The 17,646-nt window shown below is 40.0% G+C and overlaps 1 protein-coding gene across 1 annotated transcript in view; it reads right to left on the reverse strand.

Annotated features, from left to right (window-relative positions):
• Positions 1-17,045, reverse strand: part of LOC132825709 (formin-binding protein 1) — a 222,760-nt gene extending 205,715 nt beyond the window's left edge. The window contains exon 1 of the mRNA XM_060841113.1: positions 16,843-17,045. Within this exon, the coding sequence (XP_060697096.1) occupies positions 16,843-16,866 (24 nt within the window). The 5' untranslated portion in view covers positions 16,867-17,045. The remainder of the gene's footprint in view (positions 1-16,842) is intronic.
• Positions 17,046-17,646: the final 601 nt, after the last annotated feature.

The following is a 17,646-nucleotide window of genomic DNA, read 5'->3' on the forward strand; positions in this document are numbered from 1 at the left end:
TCTGCCCAAGTGTCACAACTAAGATTGGGCTGGAGAATGCAACAAGTTTGTGTGGGTACAAGGCTGTAGCAGAAAGCCACTAATTAGCATGAATCATTAAAATCTCTCAGACTAAGGCTGATGATGACTGCTCAAATAAAAATGTAACACTGGTTAAAAGAGAATATGCACACAGGAAAATGATACAGAAGCAAGAGGAGAATAGCTCAGTCCTTCTCATCAACTTTATACCATCCTAAAAAACAGGTGCTTCCTGGGTTTGTGGCTGTTTCTGGAAACTATTAATTCTGTGCATGAATCATCATTTTTTAAAAATGCCTGGTTGTGCGCCACAATTGACTCCTTTTTATGTTAAATCAAAATTTTCATTTTCCACAAACACAAACGCATGCTGCTGTCAAATTAGTTTGTTGAGCAGAATCAAGTTTTAATCTGCTGGTTTGAAAAGTTGTCCAATGCATGCTTAAGTATCACAACATCTCCAAAACCTTTATCAAAAACTGGACAGCCATGAGCTCAACTGCATAGATCTCAGTGCAGCAGAGTAGTTTCAAGGTGATGAAATTGAGGGAAGACAAATTCTAATTGCACAATGGCAATTTGAGATTTTGAATTCAGTTTAAGCAGCTTTGGTCTACCTACACTAATAAAGTTGTATTTCAACAGTCTTCAGAAGTGAAGCTATTCAACTGTATCAAATTGGTAAAATGCAATCCTCAATGACAACATACATACCCTCTTTAAATGCTTTTTAAAATCCTACTAGCCAATCAGATACAGGATCACAAATAACTCTGTTTCTACACATCCAATAGTCAGCTCTATTCTCCCACAATTTGTCACTCTGTTCATAAATGTTCTTGAAACATTCCTTACAATATTTTCATTTTGTAAATTTATATTACTGATAACAAACAAAAATTAAATTTCTATTTAGATAAGCACTTGAAATGCAGTAGCATAAAAGACCAAGTGTCAAACACGAAATAACTGAATTAGAATAGATAGATGTTTGATGACTGGTGTGGACATGATTGGCCAAAGGGCCTTCTTTTACGCTGCAAAAGCTTTTTGACTCTCAAAAAAAAACACATTTCTCATGAATTATCATTAACAAAATGCTATTTTTAATGAATTGTTTACTTATCCACTCATTTCTCCACTAAAAAAGCATTATCAGCCCTTTAGAAATTAGGAAAAAATCTTGTAGATGGAGCCAGTGACAAGTAATTTCAATCAATATTACAGAAATTTACCAACAAAGTAAAGAAAAATTAACTGGTCTTTAATCTTAAGGCTTTTTCTAGTTAGTCTGACTCGCACACTGCTTGCCCTACCCACTGCTTCCCCACTCCCACAACGTGCAACCATACCTTCTGCTACTTGGGTCTCACCAGTAGAGATAGACAAATTACACAGTATTCATACAGGGCATTTCAAACAGGATAACAAAATCCCACAGCATGCCACTAATAGATGTTAAATATGTACTTCTGGGCCACAAAAGTGAATATTAAATGGGTTGACAAAAAACTTGATCCAAGCTTTTAAGGCAGCTACAAATGAAAGGCAGAAGCGCAGTCAAAATTCCAGATGGATCCTAAGGCTAGAGGTCTTGTATTGCTGGAGGAGTAGAGAGAGGCATGAGTGGGAAATAATGGGAGACCAAAAACCAACATGAGTCAGTGAGACCAAAGATGATGAATGACTGCAAATTAGTGCTGGCATGAATAGCAGAATTTGGGATAATCTGAAATCTATGGCACATAATGGATGGGAATCTGCCGAGAAAAGCACTCGAACAGCTGAGTTTGGAGGTAGCAAAGGTAACTGGGTTTGAGGCAATACAGGGAGTGAAGTAGCAACAGCATGACGGTGGAGAAACAAAAACAGAATCTCAGCTTTGCTTTAAAGTTATTCAAGTGGCCAGCAAGTTTGATCAAACCTATGGCAACTAAGTTTGAATAGAAGCCAAAGATAGTTGCCTTCACAGTAAACAAAGGCTATTCCACTTTAGATGTTATACAGTCTGATAGCACAAAGTCAGTAAAGGGATTGAGACAGTGCTGAATAAATAAAGTTATGCTGGTTACATATCTACAGATGATATCAGCAAGGGGCAGCATGCAAATACAGAAAAACACAGTATTTGAACATTATTGCATAGGAACTTAAAAATAATTTATTGTTGGAGGAGATGTGCAGGGTATAATTTAATAGGCAAGGAAGAAACCAAACATGGGCAATCCCTCAAAGCTGGAAATTGGAAGACAGTTTTTGTGCAATAATGGGATGGCTGTCCATGACAAAATGTCAAAAGAGGACAAAGGATGCAATCTGAAAGATTTTGGTACAATTTTGGTGCTGTGCAGGGATGCAACGAGAACAGTTTTACCAATAACTGAGAAAAGTGGACCTTCTAAAATGACAGCTAGAAAGAGGCCTGAAAGTGAAGCATGTGTTTAGCAATTGAATGAGTAAAAAATGAGGTCTGCAGATGCTGGAGATCACAGTTGAAAATGTGTTGCTGGTTAAAGCACAGCAGGTTAGGCAGCATCCAAGGAATAGGAAATTCAACGTTTCAGGCATAAGCCCTTCATCAGGAATGAGGAGAGGGTGCAAGGCAGGCTAAGATAAAAGGTAGGGAGGAGGGACTTGGGGGGAGGGGCGATGGAGGTGGGATAGGTGGAAGGAGGTCAAGGTGAGGGTGATAGGCCGGAGTGGGGTGGGGGCAGAGAGGTTAGGAAGAAGATTGCAGGTTAGGAGGGCGGTGCTGAGTTGAGGGAACCGACTGAGACAAGGTGGGGGGAGGGGAAATGAGGAAACTGGAGAAATCCGAGTTCATCCCTTGTGGTTGGAGGGTTCCCAGGCGGAAGATGAGGCGTTCTTCCTCCAACCGTCGTGTTGTTGTGTTTTGTCGGTGGAGGAGTCCAAGGACCTGCATGTCCTCGGTGGAGTGGGAGGGAGAGTTAAAGTGTTGAGCCACGGGGTGGTTGGGTTGGTTGGTCCAGGCGTCCCTGAGGTGTTCTCTGAAGCGTTCCGCAAGTAAGCGGCCCGTCTCCCCAATGTAGAGGAGGCCACATCGGGTGCAGCGGATGCAATAGATGATGTGTGTGGAGGTACAGGTGAACTTGTGGCGGATATGGAAGGATCCCTTGGGGCCTTGGAGGGAAGTGAGGGAGGAGGTGTGGGCGCAAGTTTTACATTTCCTGCGGTTGCAGGGGAAGGTGCCGGGAGTGGAGGTTGGGTTGGTGGGGGGTAGCAGTTAGGGCAAGGGAGCAAGATGAGATCTTAAATAAGATAAGCTTAGTGAAAACAGTGAGCCAACAGAGAAACCAAAGATCAGGGCTGCAAAAAGAAAAACTAAAGATACAAAGTGAATTATATTAAACAAACTGAAAAAAAAGTTCATAATCTCCACACACTTGACAATGGAGACAAAGGTAAAAGGGAAGTAGGTTAGCCAAAGGAGAGATTCTAGTAGAAAGTAGAGTTGGAATTATCTTTGTTCTCAAGAAGGATTCTCTAGTAATGGCTGGTTGAAGCAGGGAACCATGACGCCAGATAGCATTTTTTACGATCCATGAGTTTTTGGTTTAAGCAACTTTGTGCTATATATGTTGTAGTCGCCACTGTTTACATTTGAGAAAGTGAGGAAGGGAGAAATACCAGATGGAAATTACACTGGGAATAAGGGTGGAGGTGTGGGGTTTATGAGGAAGTAAAATGAACTGTAGATGTACTGTGGAAATAGAAATTGGAGGCAATGGTGTCAATGACAGCAATGACAAGGCTCCTTCCAGTGTTTGGGGTGGCAGTGGTGACAAACCTCCTCCCAGTGATCGAAGGCAACTGCTGCAACTGTTGTCAGCAGCAACAATAATTTGTTGCTCCCAGCAATCAATACAACATTCACAGACTGACTTAGACTCCAGGACATGGCTAGCTCCAGGTGCCTTCATTGGTGGTTGAGCGGTCCAAACACCTTTTATGGCAATAAAACTTTATATTTAAAGATTTACCTTTTGGCTTTTTTTTTGTGTTTTTTTAAATTCTTGTTTTGTATCCAAAATGGCACCAGATAATGACAACTTTGTACAGTTTTCACAGAATTCATGTATCCATACAATACATTTTAATTCTATTCTGCTTCATGGTTACCTTTTGATTGTGCCAACTCCTTTGACCTTTTTATTCTCCTTTCAAACTGTTAAATAGATGGAAGTCTGAAAGTGTAGTTGTAAATTATTTGTAGGTGAATTTTTCCAGATAGATTCACAGAAAGAAATGTTGTTATGTGGCATGCAAAGAGGTACAAATTCTAGAAAACGATCATAGGTGCCAAAGGAGAATAAAACGTTTTCAGGAGATGACACAATCAAAAGGGTGACGACGAAGGGGAAGAGAATTAGAATTTATTGTCATGTGTACTCAAGTCTAGGAATACAAAGTAGCCATTAACTGGTACCATCTTGTTTACAAAACAGGAATTTAAAAATAAAATACAAGTTTACAAAAAAAGCCAAAAGGCAAGAAAACAACCAGGTCTTAAAAGTTTAAAATTTTATCGCCGTAAAAGGTATTTGGAACGCTCAACCACCAATCCAGGCACCTAGGTCTAGCCATGTCCTGGAAACTAAGTCGCCTGACAGTCATGCATCAATTGCTGGGATCAGCCACATTATTGCTGCTGAAGAAAACACCGCCACTTCCGATCGCTGATAGGAGCTTTGCTGCCACTGCCATCCTGAACCCTGGAAGGAGCCACGTCACTGCTGTCGCTGACACCACCACCTCTAATCACTAGGACGGCTGGGACACTGCCGCCATTACGTGGAAGGCCAGTTCTTGCTATTGTGTTGTCAAAGCCTTCAATAATCGAGAGGAAACAGGAGAAACCATCACCACTGCCTCAACGGCCCACTCTCACGGCACTGCAGTACTGCTGCCCCCTCCAATCACCGAGAGGAGCCTGGGAGGCTGCTGCTTCTGATCCCACCACCTCCGACCACAAGGAGGCTGCCACCAACCCGCACATGACTGATCTCTGCCATGCCAATACTGTAAGAAGCTTTAAAGAATAGAAAACAAAAAAACATAAAAGAAACAAAAAAGTGAAAAGAGAAATAAAGAAAAGAGATGGGATGGACAAGCTCAGGCTCAGTCCCACCATAATACAGGCAAATATTTTGAAGTACAGTATCCAATAAATTCAGAACAGAAGACGTAACGGGGTGCTGACATGGACACGAAAATTAACAATGACTGTAGTGTGCCTTCAAGAGGAATTTGTTTGGTGCTGTTTCTCTTGCAGAAAGATGTTGCTAGTTCTGCCTTATTCAGAAGCAATGGATAAACAATTTTCAGTTCAGAGTGTGCTTTTTTTTAAAAATCAGACAAAAGAAATAGGAATAGATACAGTCAAGCTCATACAGAACCAGAATTTTAGTTTTTCTTTCAACTGAAGTTGGGGCTTGAAGCTGATAGATACAGCTCTTGTTCTGCTGCAGCAAACAGCTCAAGTTCTCTCACTGCTACTAAATTGTTTATTTTGGTGTTCCTTTCTCCTAACTGGAGATAGCACGTGAAAAAAATCTGTTTTGCTAAAGTTGCTTTTGCCAAGGGTGTGTTTAAGAGATGCTGCTCTATAGGAACAATTGATAATTAGTTATTAAAATATATTATTTTATCAAGTATTTCAACAGAGTTTACTTTATGCCAATTTTGTTTGGTTCATTTTAAGTGCATTGTAAGAATAAAGTGTATTTTGCTTAAATCCTAGTTGTGGGCCAATTGAATCACTTCTGGAATACAGCACCTTACACTTGTCTTCAGATAATAATTAGGGTCTAGGGTTACTGCCTTGATTTATTTTGATGGGTTTGGTCTGGTCCATAACAAAAAGTTAGTAAGTTCAGAGGTTGAGGGAGGAAAAGAGAAAATATATAGGGAAGAGGCTTCACAGTGTGAGGAACAATTGGAATTTTAAAAAGATCAAAATGGGATGCATAACAAGTTTAGGTTCTTATACATGTGGATGTGGTGGCAACAATAGGAAAAAGAGAATAAGTGGGGACTCAAGACTGACCACACCATTGTTGACGAAGTTGGCAAACATCATATTTGCCACTCCAAACCTTCAGCAAGCAATTCTTTACACATAATTCTGAAAAATAATATAGCCAGCCTCTGGTATTATTTCACAAACATCCCCCAGAATCCTTATATGTAAATAACTGCATCAGTATAGAGAAGCCCATTCAGTCCAGTCTGCCTGTACCAGCACCTCTGTAGATCTATTGAATTAGTCCTATTTCCCTACTCTTTCTCTTAAATCTTCTGAGTTTCCAATTGAATAATTATCCAATTCCCTTACGAAGCTGACTACTGAATCTACTTCCACTACCCATGTTGCAAGTAATTCTGAAATTATCACATTTTTGGCATACAATTAAGTAGATGCAGCCAGTACCATCCATCTTGCTCCCAATGATCCTATACCAACCAGTTTATGTTCAAAATTAAATTACAAAGTGCTCTAAAAGGTAATAAAATATGAAAATTTATATTTGAAAGCAAAATAGCAAGGAGGGTTTAAACCAGTCTGGCAGGGGATGGATTCCAAAGGGGGTAAAGAAAGAGAAAGTTGAGGATAGTACAGAAGTTAACGTGAGCAAGTTAAATAGTAAGGGCAGTATTGGTAATCTTAGTACTAGATAGGGCAGGCAAGAGCATGGAAGGAAGCAAGGGAAATCTGGGTTAATCTGTACTTATTTCAATGCAAGAAGTCTGACAGGTAAGGCAAATAAAGTCAGGGCACAGATAGGTACATAGGACTGGGATATTATAAATATTTCAGAAACGTGGTTGAGGGATGCTCAGGACTGGCAGTTCAACGTTCTAGGGTACAGATGCTATCGGAAGGATAAGAAGGAGAGGCAAAAGATGAAGGGGAATTGCGTATTTGATTAGGGAGAACATCACAGTAGTACTGAGAGAGGACATTCTTGAAGGTTCTTTCACCGAGTCCGTAGAATTGAGAAATAAAAAAAGGGGGGATTATTTTGATAGCTATTGTACAATAGGCCCCCCAGTAGTCAGCAGGAGATTGAGGAGCAAATACTTAAAAAGACTGCAGATAGCTGCAAGAATATTATGGTTGTAATAGTAGGGGATTTTAACTTTCCGAATATCGGCTGGGGCTGCCTTAGTGTTAAGGGCTTGGAAGGAGAAAAATTTGTTACATTTGTTCAGGAAGAATTTCTCATGCAGTATGTAGATAACACAATAGAGATGGGGCAAAACTTGACCCCTCTGGGGGAATAAGGCAGGGCAATTAACGGAAGTGCTAGTGGGAGCACTTCGGGACCAATGACTATAATTCCATTAGTTTTAAAATTGCTATGGAAAAGGTTAGATTCGGTCCACAAGCTAAAGTTCCAAATTGGGGGAAGGCCAACTTTGAAGGTCTTAGATAGGAACTTTCAAAAATTGATTTAGGGAGGCTGCTTGCAGGAAAAAGGATGCCTGGTAAGTGGGACACTTTCAAAAGTGGGGGTTCAGGATGTTCTTGTTAGAGTGAAGGATAAAGCTGGCAGGAGTATGGAACTCTGGATGACTAGAGTCATTGAGGCTCCAGTTCAAGAAAAAGGAGGAGGCATGTGACATATACAGGCAGCTGGAAACTGGTGAATCCTTGAGTAGAGAGGGTGTCAGAGTACACTTGAGATGGAAGTCAGGAGGGCTAAAAGGGGACACGAGATAGTTTTGGCAGATAAGGTAAAAGAAAATCCAAAGAGAGTATGCAAGTGCAGGAAAGGGAAAAAAGTAATGAGGGAGAGAATAGACCTCTTAAAGATCAACAAGGTTGTTTATGTGCAGAGGGACAAGATATGGGTGAGATCCTAAATGAATATTTCTTGAAAGTATTTATCATCAAGGAAGGCATGGATTCTAAGAAACTTGAGGAAATAAACAGTGATGTCTTGAAGAGAGATCACATTACAGAAGAGGGGTACTGGAAGTCTTAAAAATGCATTAAAGGTAAATAAATCCCCAGGACCTGATGAAGTGTATCCCAAAACTATACAGGAAGCTAGGGAGGAAATTGCAGGGCCCTTGGCAAAGGTGCTTGTATCATTGACAGCCACAGGTGAAGTGATGAAAATTGGAGGGTGCCTAATGCTGTGCCATTATTTAACAAAGGCTACAGGGAAATGCCTGGGGATGACAGACTGTTGAGCCTGACATCTGTAGTGGGTAAATTGTTTGAGGGGATTCAGACAGACAGGATCTACAGGCATTTGGAAATGGCAAAGACCCATTTGGGATAGTCAGTATGGCTTTGTGCGTGGGAAATTGTCTCACAAATTTGCTTGAGTTTTTTTTGAAAGAGTAACCAAGAAAGTAGATGAGGGCAGTGGAGTAGACATATGCGTACTACCCTCGATGTAAAGTCGTTGTCCCTCAGGTTCCCTTTTATTCTTTCCCCTCTAACCTTAAAATAATACCCTCTATCCTCGATTCCCAACCCTGGGAAAAAGATTTAGTGTATTCACCCTATCCATGTCTCTTATGATCTTAAACACTTCTTTACCACCCCATCTCAGTTTCTTACAGTCTAAAGAAGAAAGTCCTAGCTTGTCGAACCTCTCCTTATAACTCAGGCTCTGGAGTTCTGGCACCATCCTCGTAAATTTCTTCTGCACTCTTTCTAGTTGAATAATTTCTTTCTCATAGTAAGGCGACCAAAACTGAACACAATACTCCAAGTGCAGCCTCACCAATGTCGTGTACAACTGCAACATAACTTCCCAACTTCTATACTCTGGCCTTCAGTCAGGGCACTATGTGCCCAAAGCCTTCTTCACTGCCCTGTCTACCTGTGACTCCACTTTCAGAGAACCATTCACCTGAACTCCAAGGTCCCTCTGTTCAATCACACCCTCTGAGGCCCTACTATTCACCATGAAACTCCTGCCTTGATTTAACTTTCCAAAATGTAAGTCCTCACACTTATCTATATTAAACTCCATATGCCATTTCTCAGCCCATTTCCCCAACTGATCAAGGTCTTGCTGTAACTTCTGATAAATCTTCCTCACTGTCTACAATACTACCTATTATAGTGTCATCAGCAAACTTACTAATCATTCCTTGGGCATTCTCATCTAAATAGCTGATATAGATAACAAACAGTAATTGGCCCAACACCGACCCAAGGCACTCCACTAATCACAGGTCTCCAGTCCAACAAGCATTCTTCCATTATGACCCTCTGTTTCCTATCATCAAGCCAATTATGTATTCTATTTGTCAGCCCCACCCCGGATTCCATGCAATCTCACCTTTCAGAGCAGCCTACCATGTACAGCCTTATCAAATGCCTTACTGAAATCAATACAGACTATGTCTATCACCTTGCCCTTGTCAACCTTCCTGGTCACTTCATCAAAGAGCTCTAACAAATTTGTGAGGTATGATCTCCCATGCATAAAGCCATGCTGACTATTCCTAATACAACCCTGTCATTCCAAATGTATGTATGTCTTATCTCTCAATCTTCTCAAGTAACATACCTACCACAGATGTTAAGTTTACTGGTCTATAGTTCCCAGGATTTTCTTTGCAGTCCTTCATGAATAAGGGCTTAGTATTCATTACTGTCAAGATTTCCAGGACCTCACCCGTGGCTAACAATGATGCAAAAGTATCAGCTAGGGTTCCCATAATATCTTCTCTAGCCTCTTGCAGTGTTCCTGAATATATCTGGTCAGAACCAGGAGATTGATCCACCTTCATTGATTCTAATATATCTAACACCTTCTTCACTGTGATATGGACAGCCCCAAGATACCACCACTAACGTCCCCAAGTCTTCATGTCTTTCTCCACGGTTAACACAGAGGAGAAATATTAATTGAGGACTTCGCCCATCTCCTGCGGTTCTACACATACATGTTCACTTGGGTCCTTGAGAATTCCTATTCTTTTTAGTTATTCTTTTTCTTTTAATATACTTAAAGAACCTATTTGGATTCACCCTAATCTTCTCAGCCAAGGCTATCTCATGCCCCTTTTTCATCGACCTGATTTCCTTCTTCAGTAAACTTCTGTATCCCCTATATATCTCCAGGGACTCCCTTGATCCCAACTGCCTGTACCTGAGCCATGACTCCTTTTTTCTGGTCAATGTCTCAATATCTTGTCATCTAGGGTTCCCTATTCTTGCCAACCTTGCCCTTCACCCTTGCAGGAACATGCAGACCTTCAACTCTAGCTATCTCACTTCTATAGGCCTCCCGCTTGCCAGAAGTGACTTTGCCTGCAAAGACATTACTCCAGTCAACCCCTGCAAGCTCTTGTCTAATTCCAGAAAAACTTGCCTTGCCCAATTTAGAACTTGAAACTGTGTACTAGTTTTGTCCCTCTCCAGACCTATTTTAAAATTAATAGAACTATGGTCACGAGTGCCAAAGTGCTCTCTCACTGTTAGCTCTGTCACCTGCCCTGCCCTATTTCCCACGAGTAGGTTGATTTTTTACTCCTTCCCGAGCAGGGCTCTCTATATACTGCTCACAGAAACTCTCCTGAATTCACTTAACAAATTCCGCCCCACCTAAGCCCTTATCCCAGTCAATGTTAGGAAAATTAAAATCCCCTACTCTGGCATCACAATTGCTCCAGCAAGTCTTGCCAGTCTCCCTGCACATTTGTTCCTCTAATTCCTGATATCTACGTGGGGGCCTATAGTACAACCCCAGTAACTTCACTATCCCCTTATTTCTTAGCTCCATAAAACCTCACTGGATGATCCTTCAGCTATTTCATCTCTGATTACTGCTGTGATACTCACCCTAATCAAAAATGCAATGCCTTCTCCCCTGTTTCCACCACCCCTGTCCTGCAACTGTATCCTGGCAGATTAAGCTGGCAGTCCTGATCCTCCATTAGCCATGTTTATGTAATGGCTATAATATACCAGTCCCATGTACCTATCCACAACCTGAGTTCATTGACCTTACCAGTCAGCCTGCTTGCATTGAAATAGAATCAATTTAATCCAATAGACATTCCTTGCTCTCTGTCATGTTCCAGCCTGACCTGTCTCTTCAACTTACTATTTTCTCCTTCCAGTCTTGCAATTGCCTCTCTGCTGTTGAGAATTTCACCCCCACCATCTAGTTTAAACCCTCCCTTGTAGGACTAGAATGCTAAAGAACAAAGGGGTACAGGTTCATAGCTTTTTGAAAGTGGAGTCAAAGGTAGACAGGGTGGAGAAGGCAGCTTTCCGTATGATTGATTTGATTGGTCAGAGCATTGAGTATTGGAGTCAGGATGTCTTGTTGAAGCTGTACAAACTTAGGCCACATTTAGAGTACCCACGTGCAGTTCTGGTTGCCCCACTGCAGAAAGGATATTATTAAACCAGAAAGAACGCAAAAAAGATTTACAAAGATGCTACCTGGTCCAGAAGGTTTGAGTTATAAGAGGCTGGATACGCTGGGAATTTTTCCCTGAAGCATAGATAAGGTAGAGAACCAACAGCTTTTCCCCATGGTAGTGGAGTCTAAAACTAGAGAGCATACATTTAAGGTGAAAGGGGAACAATACAAAGGGGTTCAGAAGGATAATTTTTCACAAAAGATGATGAGTGTCTGGAACAGGCTGCCACAGGTAGTGGTGGAGACAATTTTGTAATTTAAGAAACATTTGGACAACCACATAGATGGCCTGGGTATGTAGGGATATGAACCAAATGGGACTAGATTAATTGTGAAAACTGGGCACATGGACACATTCGGCCAAAGGACCTGTTTTCATGCTGTAAACCTCCACAGCTCTATGAATCTTATCACTACACTGCAAAACATTAAAAAAATTCCCAGAAAATCCAAGTATTTTCTCAAACACAAAATATTTATGGTTAATTTAACCATTAATTAAATTATCATGATGTAGTAAAGATGCAAAAGAGAATTACTTCTTCGTATCTTTCTTAGAGTGCTGGGATGTCCTAAGCTTTCAATGCTTTTAATAATTTTGATAATAATTCATTGTGGCCTGAACTAATTTATTTTTGAGTATAACATTCAGCATGGAGAGTTAAAACTGCTACTAAAGCACGTTATGAATAACAACTCCTTCCTTCCTGTTATGTCATGTCTAAAAAAGGCTGTATTTGGACTTAGCATTTGTCTTCTTCCTTTCTTAGTTTTCAAACTACTTCAAGATAACACTGTTCCTATCTAGCTAGAAATATAATTTGACAAGTGATTGCCTTCAGACTCGAAAGGCTTATTTAATTTTGAGAGGCTTCGAAAAAGAGAATTCCTTTGATTGTTTAGTTTGTAACCTTGCATGCCAAAGAGACAGCAGACCTAGAAAGCTCCAAACATGTATGCAGTAAATACAACTGAATCACTTTCATGTTGCCAAATATGTCACTTAGAACTTAACTAAGCTACTGACCAGTAAGGATGATAAAGAGCAATGACATTTGTTGGGGTAGTTAAGCAAAGTTTTAAGAAAATAGTCACTGGTACAATCTTTGTTTTGTTATTAAACCAGTAATGCACAAACATAGACTAATAACATAAAGAACACTAGGTCAAAGCCCACGTTCGCGAATGAGAATTTGGTTCAAAAAGCTTGCTTAATCGCAAGCATCAACTCACGTTCCATTATGGTGTATTTTCAAATGACAAATCTAAACTAACCCAAATCAAGATGTGTAATAGATACAAATGGACAATTAATATCTTGTTTCTCTGCAGCATGGGAACTGTCAATGAAATAAATGCTGAAAGAATCAGACCACACTGCAACACTAAGTAGCAACTTGCAATCATAGTATGTAAATGTCAGTTTCAGTCTCTTTTTAAATATGTAAATAATTAATTTGCAGTATATTAACTGCTTTATCAACCATTTAACTCTTTCCAAACTAAATCAAACAGTCTGCTATTTACAAAACAATCTTCACATACTTGTTTTTCTTTAAAGGTAATTGGCTGGCTTTGACTTCAAATGTCAACTATAACATTGATAGTATTTGAATTAATCCTTCTTGCTCAGTTTAACTAAAACCCATAATCACCTTTATCTGATATTTGCCAAATTTTTTTTTATTTTACTAAGTAATATTCTAACTGAAAACCTAGTTATTGCATTTCATTCTGATTTACAGATAACAATTATGTTACTATATTTCAATTAACTATCTTTTAAGTCAGTCTAACAGCATTTCTTAAAATTCAGAAAATGAGCGAGTACTATACTGTTTCGAGTAAACGTACAAGATTTACATAACATTTCATGTTTAATGATGAAACTACGTTTCTCCAATTTTCTCCAATTGAGAAATACAATTGATATTGTAGACCCAGCAAGTCAGTTGAGAAACACATCCGTTATCAAGTAGGACCAAAAGAAAGTTAAAAGGCAGCTGCTAGTTCAAAATGTCTGTGCACCAAAACTTACATTGAATATACAGAACAGAAACTGGTCATTTGGAACAACTGACTTATGCCATTATGTTCCAAATAAGCCTCTTTCTATGCCATCAGCATATCTTTATATTCCTTTCTCTTTCATGTATTAAAATGATTTGACTTAAATGTATCAATGCTATTCACTTCAACTAATCTTGTGGTTACAAGTTCCATATGATTTGGAGATGCTGGTATTGTACTGGGGTGTACAAAGTTAAAAATCACATAACACCAGGTTATAGTCCAACAGGTTTATTTGGAAGCACTAGCTTTCGGAACACTGCTCCTTCATCAAGTGGTTGTGGAGTATAAGATCGTTAGACATAGAATTTATAGCAAAAGTTTACAGTGTGATGCAACTGAAATTATATATTGAGAGAGACCAGGATTGTTTGTTAAGTCTCTCATCTTTTAGAATGACCATGGTTTCAGTTCTTTCATCTGTGAATCCCAGAACTTTTTAAAAATTACATTCTCAAGTGAGGAAACTGGTAAAATTCTTGCCCCAGCCTGCATTCCTGATGAAGAGCTTATGCTCAAAAGAGCGACTCTCCGACTCCTCAGATGCTGCCTGACCGGCTGTGCTTTTCCAGCACCACACTTTTTGACTTTGAACTCCAGCATCTGCAGTCCTCACTTTCTCCCAATCGGACCGTTTACATTAGGAGGAGAAATCTTTTCAGAAGGTTGTGCGACTTGGAATCCTCTGCCCTAGAAGGCAGTGAAGATAGGGGTCATTGAATATCTTTAAGACAGAGATGAATAGCTTCTTGTTAGGTAGGGAAATCAAAGGTTGTTGGGAGTATATGGGAATATGGAATTTGAAACATGAAATATCAGCTATCATTTTATTGAATGGCAGAGTAGGCTCAAGGGGCCAAATGGCCCACTTCTGATATTGTTGGTCATATCCTTTAAATATGAGAGCGCTCAATTTACTCTTTTAAAATGACTTTTACGACCTGTGTCACCCACTGTGTAGTTGTACCCCAATTCCTTTTAGATCCTTAATTTCCAAACAGGGATGTCAGTGCTGGGCCAATTCTGCCCCAATTTTAGAAAAGCAATGTTAACTTTTCCATTTCTCAAACTTATTGCTCTTTGTTAGTGTATCAATGGTAACATGATTTTAGACAATTTCTGTTCTTAAACTATATTTGCTCAAAGCTGCCGGAAGGCCTTTACTATAATCAGAAAAACTGAATTTCTTCCCATTGTACCAAGCTACATCAGAACCCAATTTCCAATTTGGGAGAACAGCAATTCCACTTGTAAAATATTTAAAGCTCTAATAATTGAAAGATATTTTAGACTTCTTACTTAATAAGCTAAGTTATCAATTTACTAGGAAATGGAGCAATGAATGATGGTTCAGCTGCAACAATCTGATCAAGGAATCTGAATCACATGATAAGCACTTAGTTCATGTCTTCAATTCAAAATATCATAAATTTGTCTCTGATGTTTCAGGAATTAATAAAGAAAGGATAGGAGCTGACCTCCTATAGTATAGCTTGTTGGTCGTCAGAATTTTATGTCACATCATATCACTCATTATTATTTAACAAGACAAGCATTTACATCTGGGATATCACTTTCTGAACAGACTTGAAAAAGGAACTATTTTAAGCAAAGCAAAAATCTAAGATAGAATTGTGGTGAACAGTTGTCCTTTAAGGCCACCAATTACACTTGAGTTTGGGGTGGAAGGAGTTTTCTAAGGAGGGAGTTGTCTTGAAATACACTAGGCTTACTCAGGCATGATTTGTTCTGGACTTACCGACATATCCAAACATAGCATTTCCTGTTTGGTGAGCATGTTAAATGCAGGTTGATCAATTTCTTGCATTACTCCAGATAATTTAAGACATGATTGCAGCATGAACTTACCAATATACTGTTCTGCTAAGATGTCAGCTGATAATAAGTTGATTGATAACTCAAATTGCTAAATCTACTAGCTGTAAAATACAAACTGCTATGGTGGATGATAGACCATGTTTTCACTGGTTGTGAAGTTCAAGACAATGTCTCCAACTGAGTTTGTAAATTTATTTTTACAACAGCTTTGAGGAGGTTGGTAGCAATTATCAGTCATTTGTAATGTTCACATTAAAAGGTTAACTGGTAAGTGATGAAAAATGTCAAAAATCAAGAAACTACTCAGATTGTAAACAGATATTTTGAGGTAGTTTTACTCCGGTTTAAAACTTTCCTCTTTGCACACATGTAAGACCACCATCAATGGTCATACATTTTACTACTGCTAGGACTGCTATAATTGACAGTTAAATTCTTACCAAAATCATATTTATACTTTGTATATTTATACAAATAATTCTAATCTGCCACAAAGCAACAAATACACAGTATCCCTAATTTCTCTGCACAATCCACAAGCAATTTTCTTACTAATTACTAATAACCGTTTCAATCCAATTGACCAAGATTGTTTTTTTTAAAATGATGTCCTCTCCCTTCATCATCAACTTCATATGGTGTCTAATTTGCATTAACAAGGTGACAGAAGCAAACAGTTCTGCTTCCTTCAGCAATAATATTTACCAGCGATTATCTCTGTGCCCTCATGAGCTCACCTTGATGGCCCTCACGGGTAAAACCTTTCTAGAAGAATCTGAATGCAAGGTATGTTTGGATACAGCCAAGCATTGCCATGCTTATCCAAGGCGTGAGAGGCAGCATTTCTCCTTCAGGATTTACCCACTTTATTACTGGTTGGGGGAGGGGGAGAAACATTGTAATAACTTGCAACCTATTAAAATACCTTTGTCTGCCGTGATCAGGTGCCCAATGCGCACACTACCGATTTGTTTCTTGCTTAAAATTCCATTTCCTTTCCTTGACTCTTCGTCTTTTACAGTAACAGAAATTTCCATTAACATAAATCAAACCACTTGAGATACTGCAATTTTTAATTCAGTATGATTCGATCATAAACCATTCGGCTTATTGATCTCCTCCTGGCTCAGACCGTTGGTTCTCCTTTCACATCAGGTAAAAATCAAAAAGGTTTTTAGTAAAAAAATTACACCATCATCTTCTACCCACGCCGATTTTGCATCCAATTCATATTAATACTTATATTAATCAATGCGATAAAAATGCATTTTAAAACATAAAGCCTGTAAGTTTTAAAATCGCAAGTAATCGTTTAGATGGTTAAATAGCTCAGAAGTGATCATTAACCAGTTTGCAAATAATTACAGGCATTTTCCTCAACTCGTTTTCACTCTTCATTGATTTCGAACCGAGTGGCATAAGTGTCAACAGATTTAATCAAACACACTTTGTTTTTCATTTTTTTCCCCCTCCCCTGAATCTCACTCACCCACAGCTCCGTTCCCCAGCTCATGGTCGGCGTGCAATTCCAGAATTAAGATGAAAAATAGTCTGAACAAAGTCAAAAAGCGAACAGGCAACTGCTAATTGACACAAAACAAAGTGGCGACAATCCGCTACGGGGCCGAAGAGAGTTATTCTGAATTGGGTTCGGGGTTCATTCCTCCTTCATGGTTTTCCGTTAGGCTCTTCCTCCCCCTCCCCACTCTGAGTTGGTGACAATATGGCCAACGGCTGACAGGGCGGGAGCGCGCTCAGGAGGACGGAGCGCGGCACAAGGGGGAGGGGAGGAGGCGGGGCAGGGAAACTGGAGGTGTGATTCTCGGGGGTGGGGGGCTGCGGCAGAGGAGGAGAAAGGGAAGGTTTGTAGACGCGGCGAAGTTTTTCGGTTGGGGGGGGGGAGTTTAAGAGCAGATGTGTGCGCGCGCACCAAGAGGGGAATTTGTGTCCCAATGGGCGCGGGATTGTTTTGCAATGAAGAAGGGACTGTCCCAATGGGGATGGTGGTGTCTCAAAGGAAATGGGTCGTGTTACAATTGGGCGAGAGAAGTGTCCTGGAGAGGAATGGTTACACATCCCAAAGGGAAAGTGCCTCCCCAAAATGGGAGGGGGTTACCCAAAGGGAACAGTGGGTGTGATGTATTGGAGGAGGTGCTGGCCAAATTTGGGGAGGGTTTGGTCTCCAATCGAAAAGGTAATGTAACCCAAAGGGGTAAAGCATGTCTCACTCAATTGAGATCGGGGTGGCCTATTGGGTAGGATGTGCACCTCCCAGTGGAGGTGGGGTTGTTCC

Source organism: Hemiscyllium ocellatum, chromosome 21 (assembly GCF_020745735.1).
Source record: "Hemiscyllium ocellatum isolate sHemOce1 chromosome 21, sHemOce1.pat.X.cur, whole genome shotgun sequence".
Lineage (NCBI taxonomy): Eukaryota > Metazoa > Chordata > Chondrichthyes > Orectolobiformes > Hemiscylliidae > Hemiscyllium > Hemiscyllium ocellatum.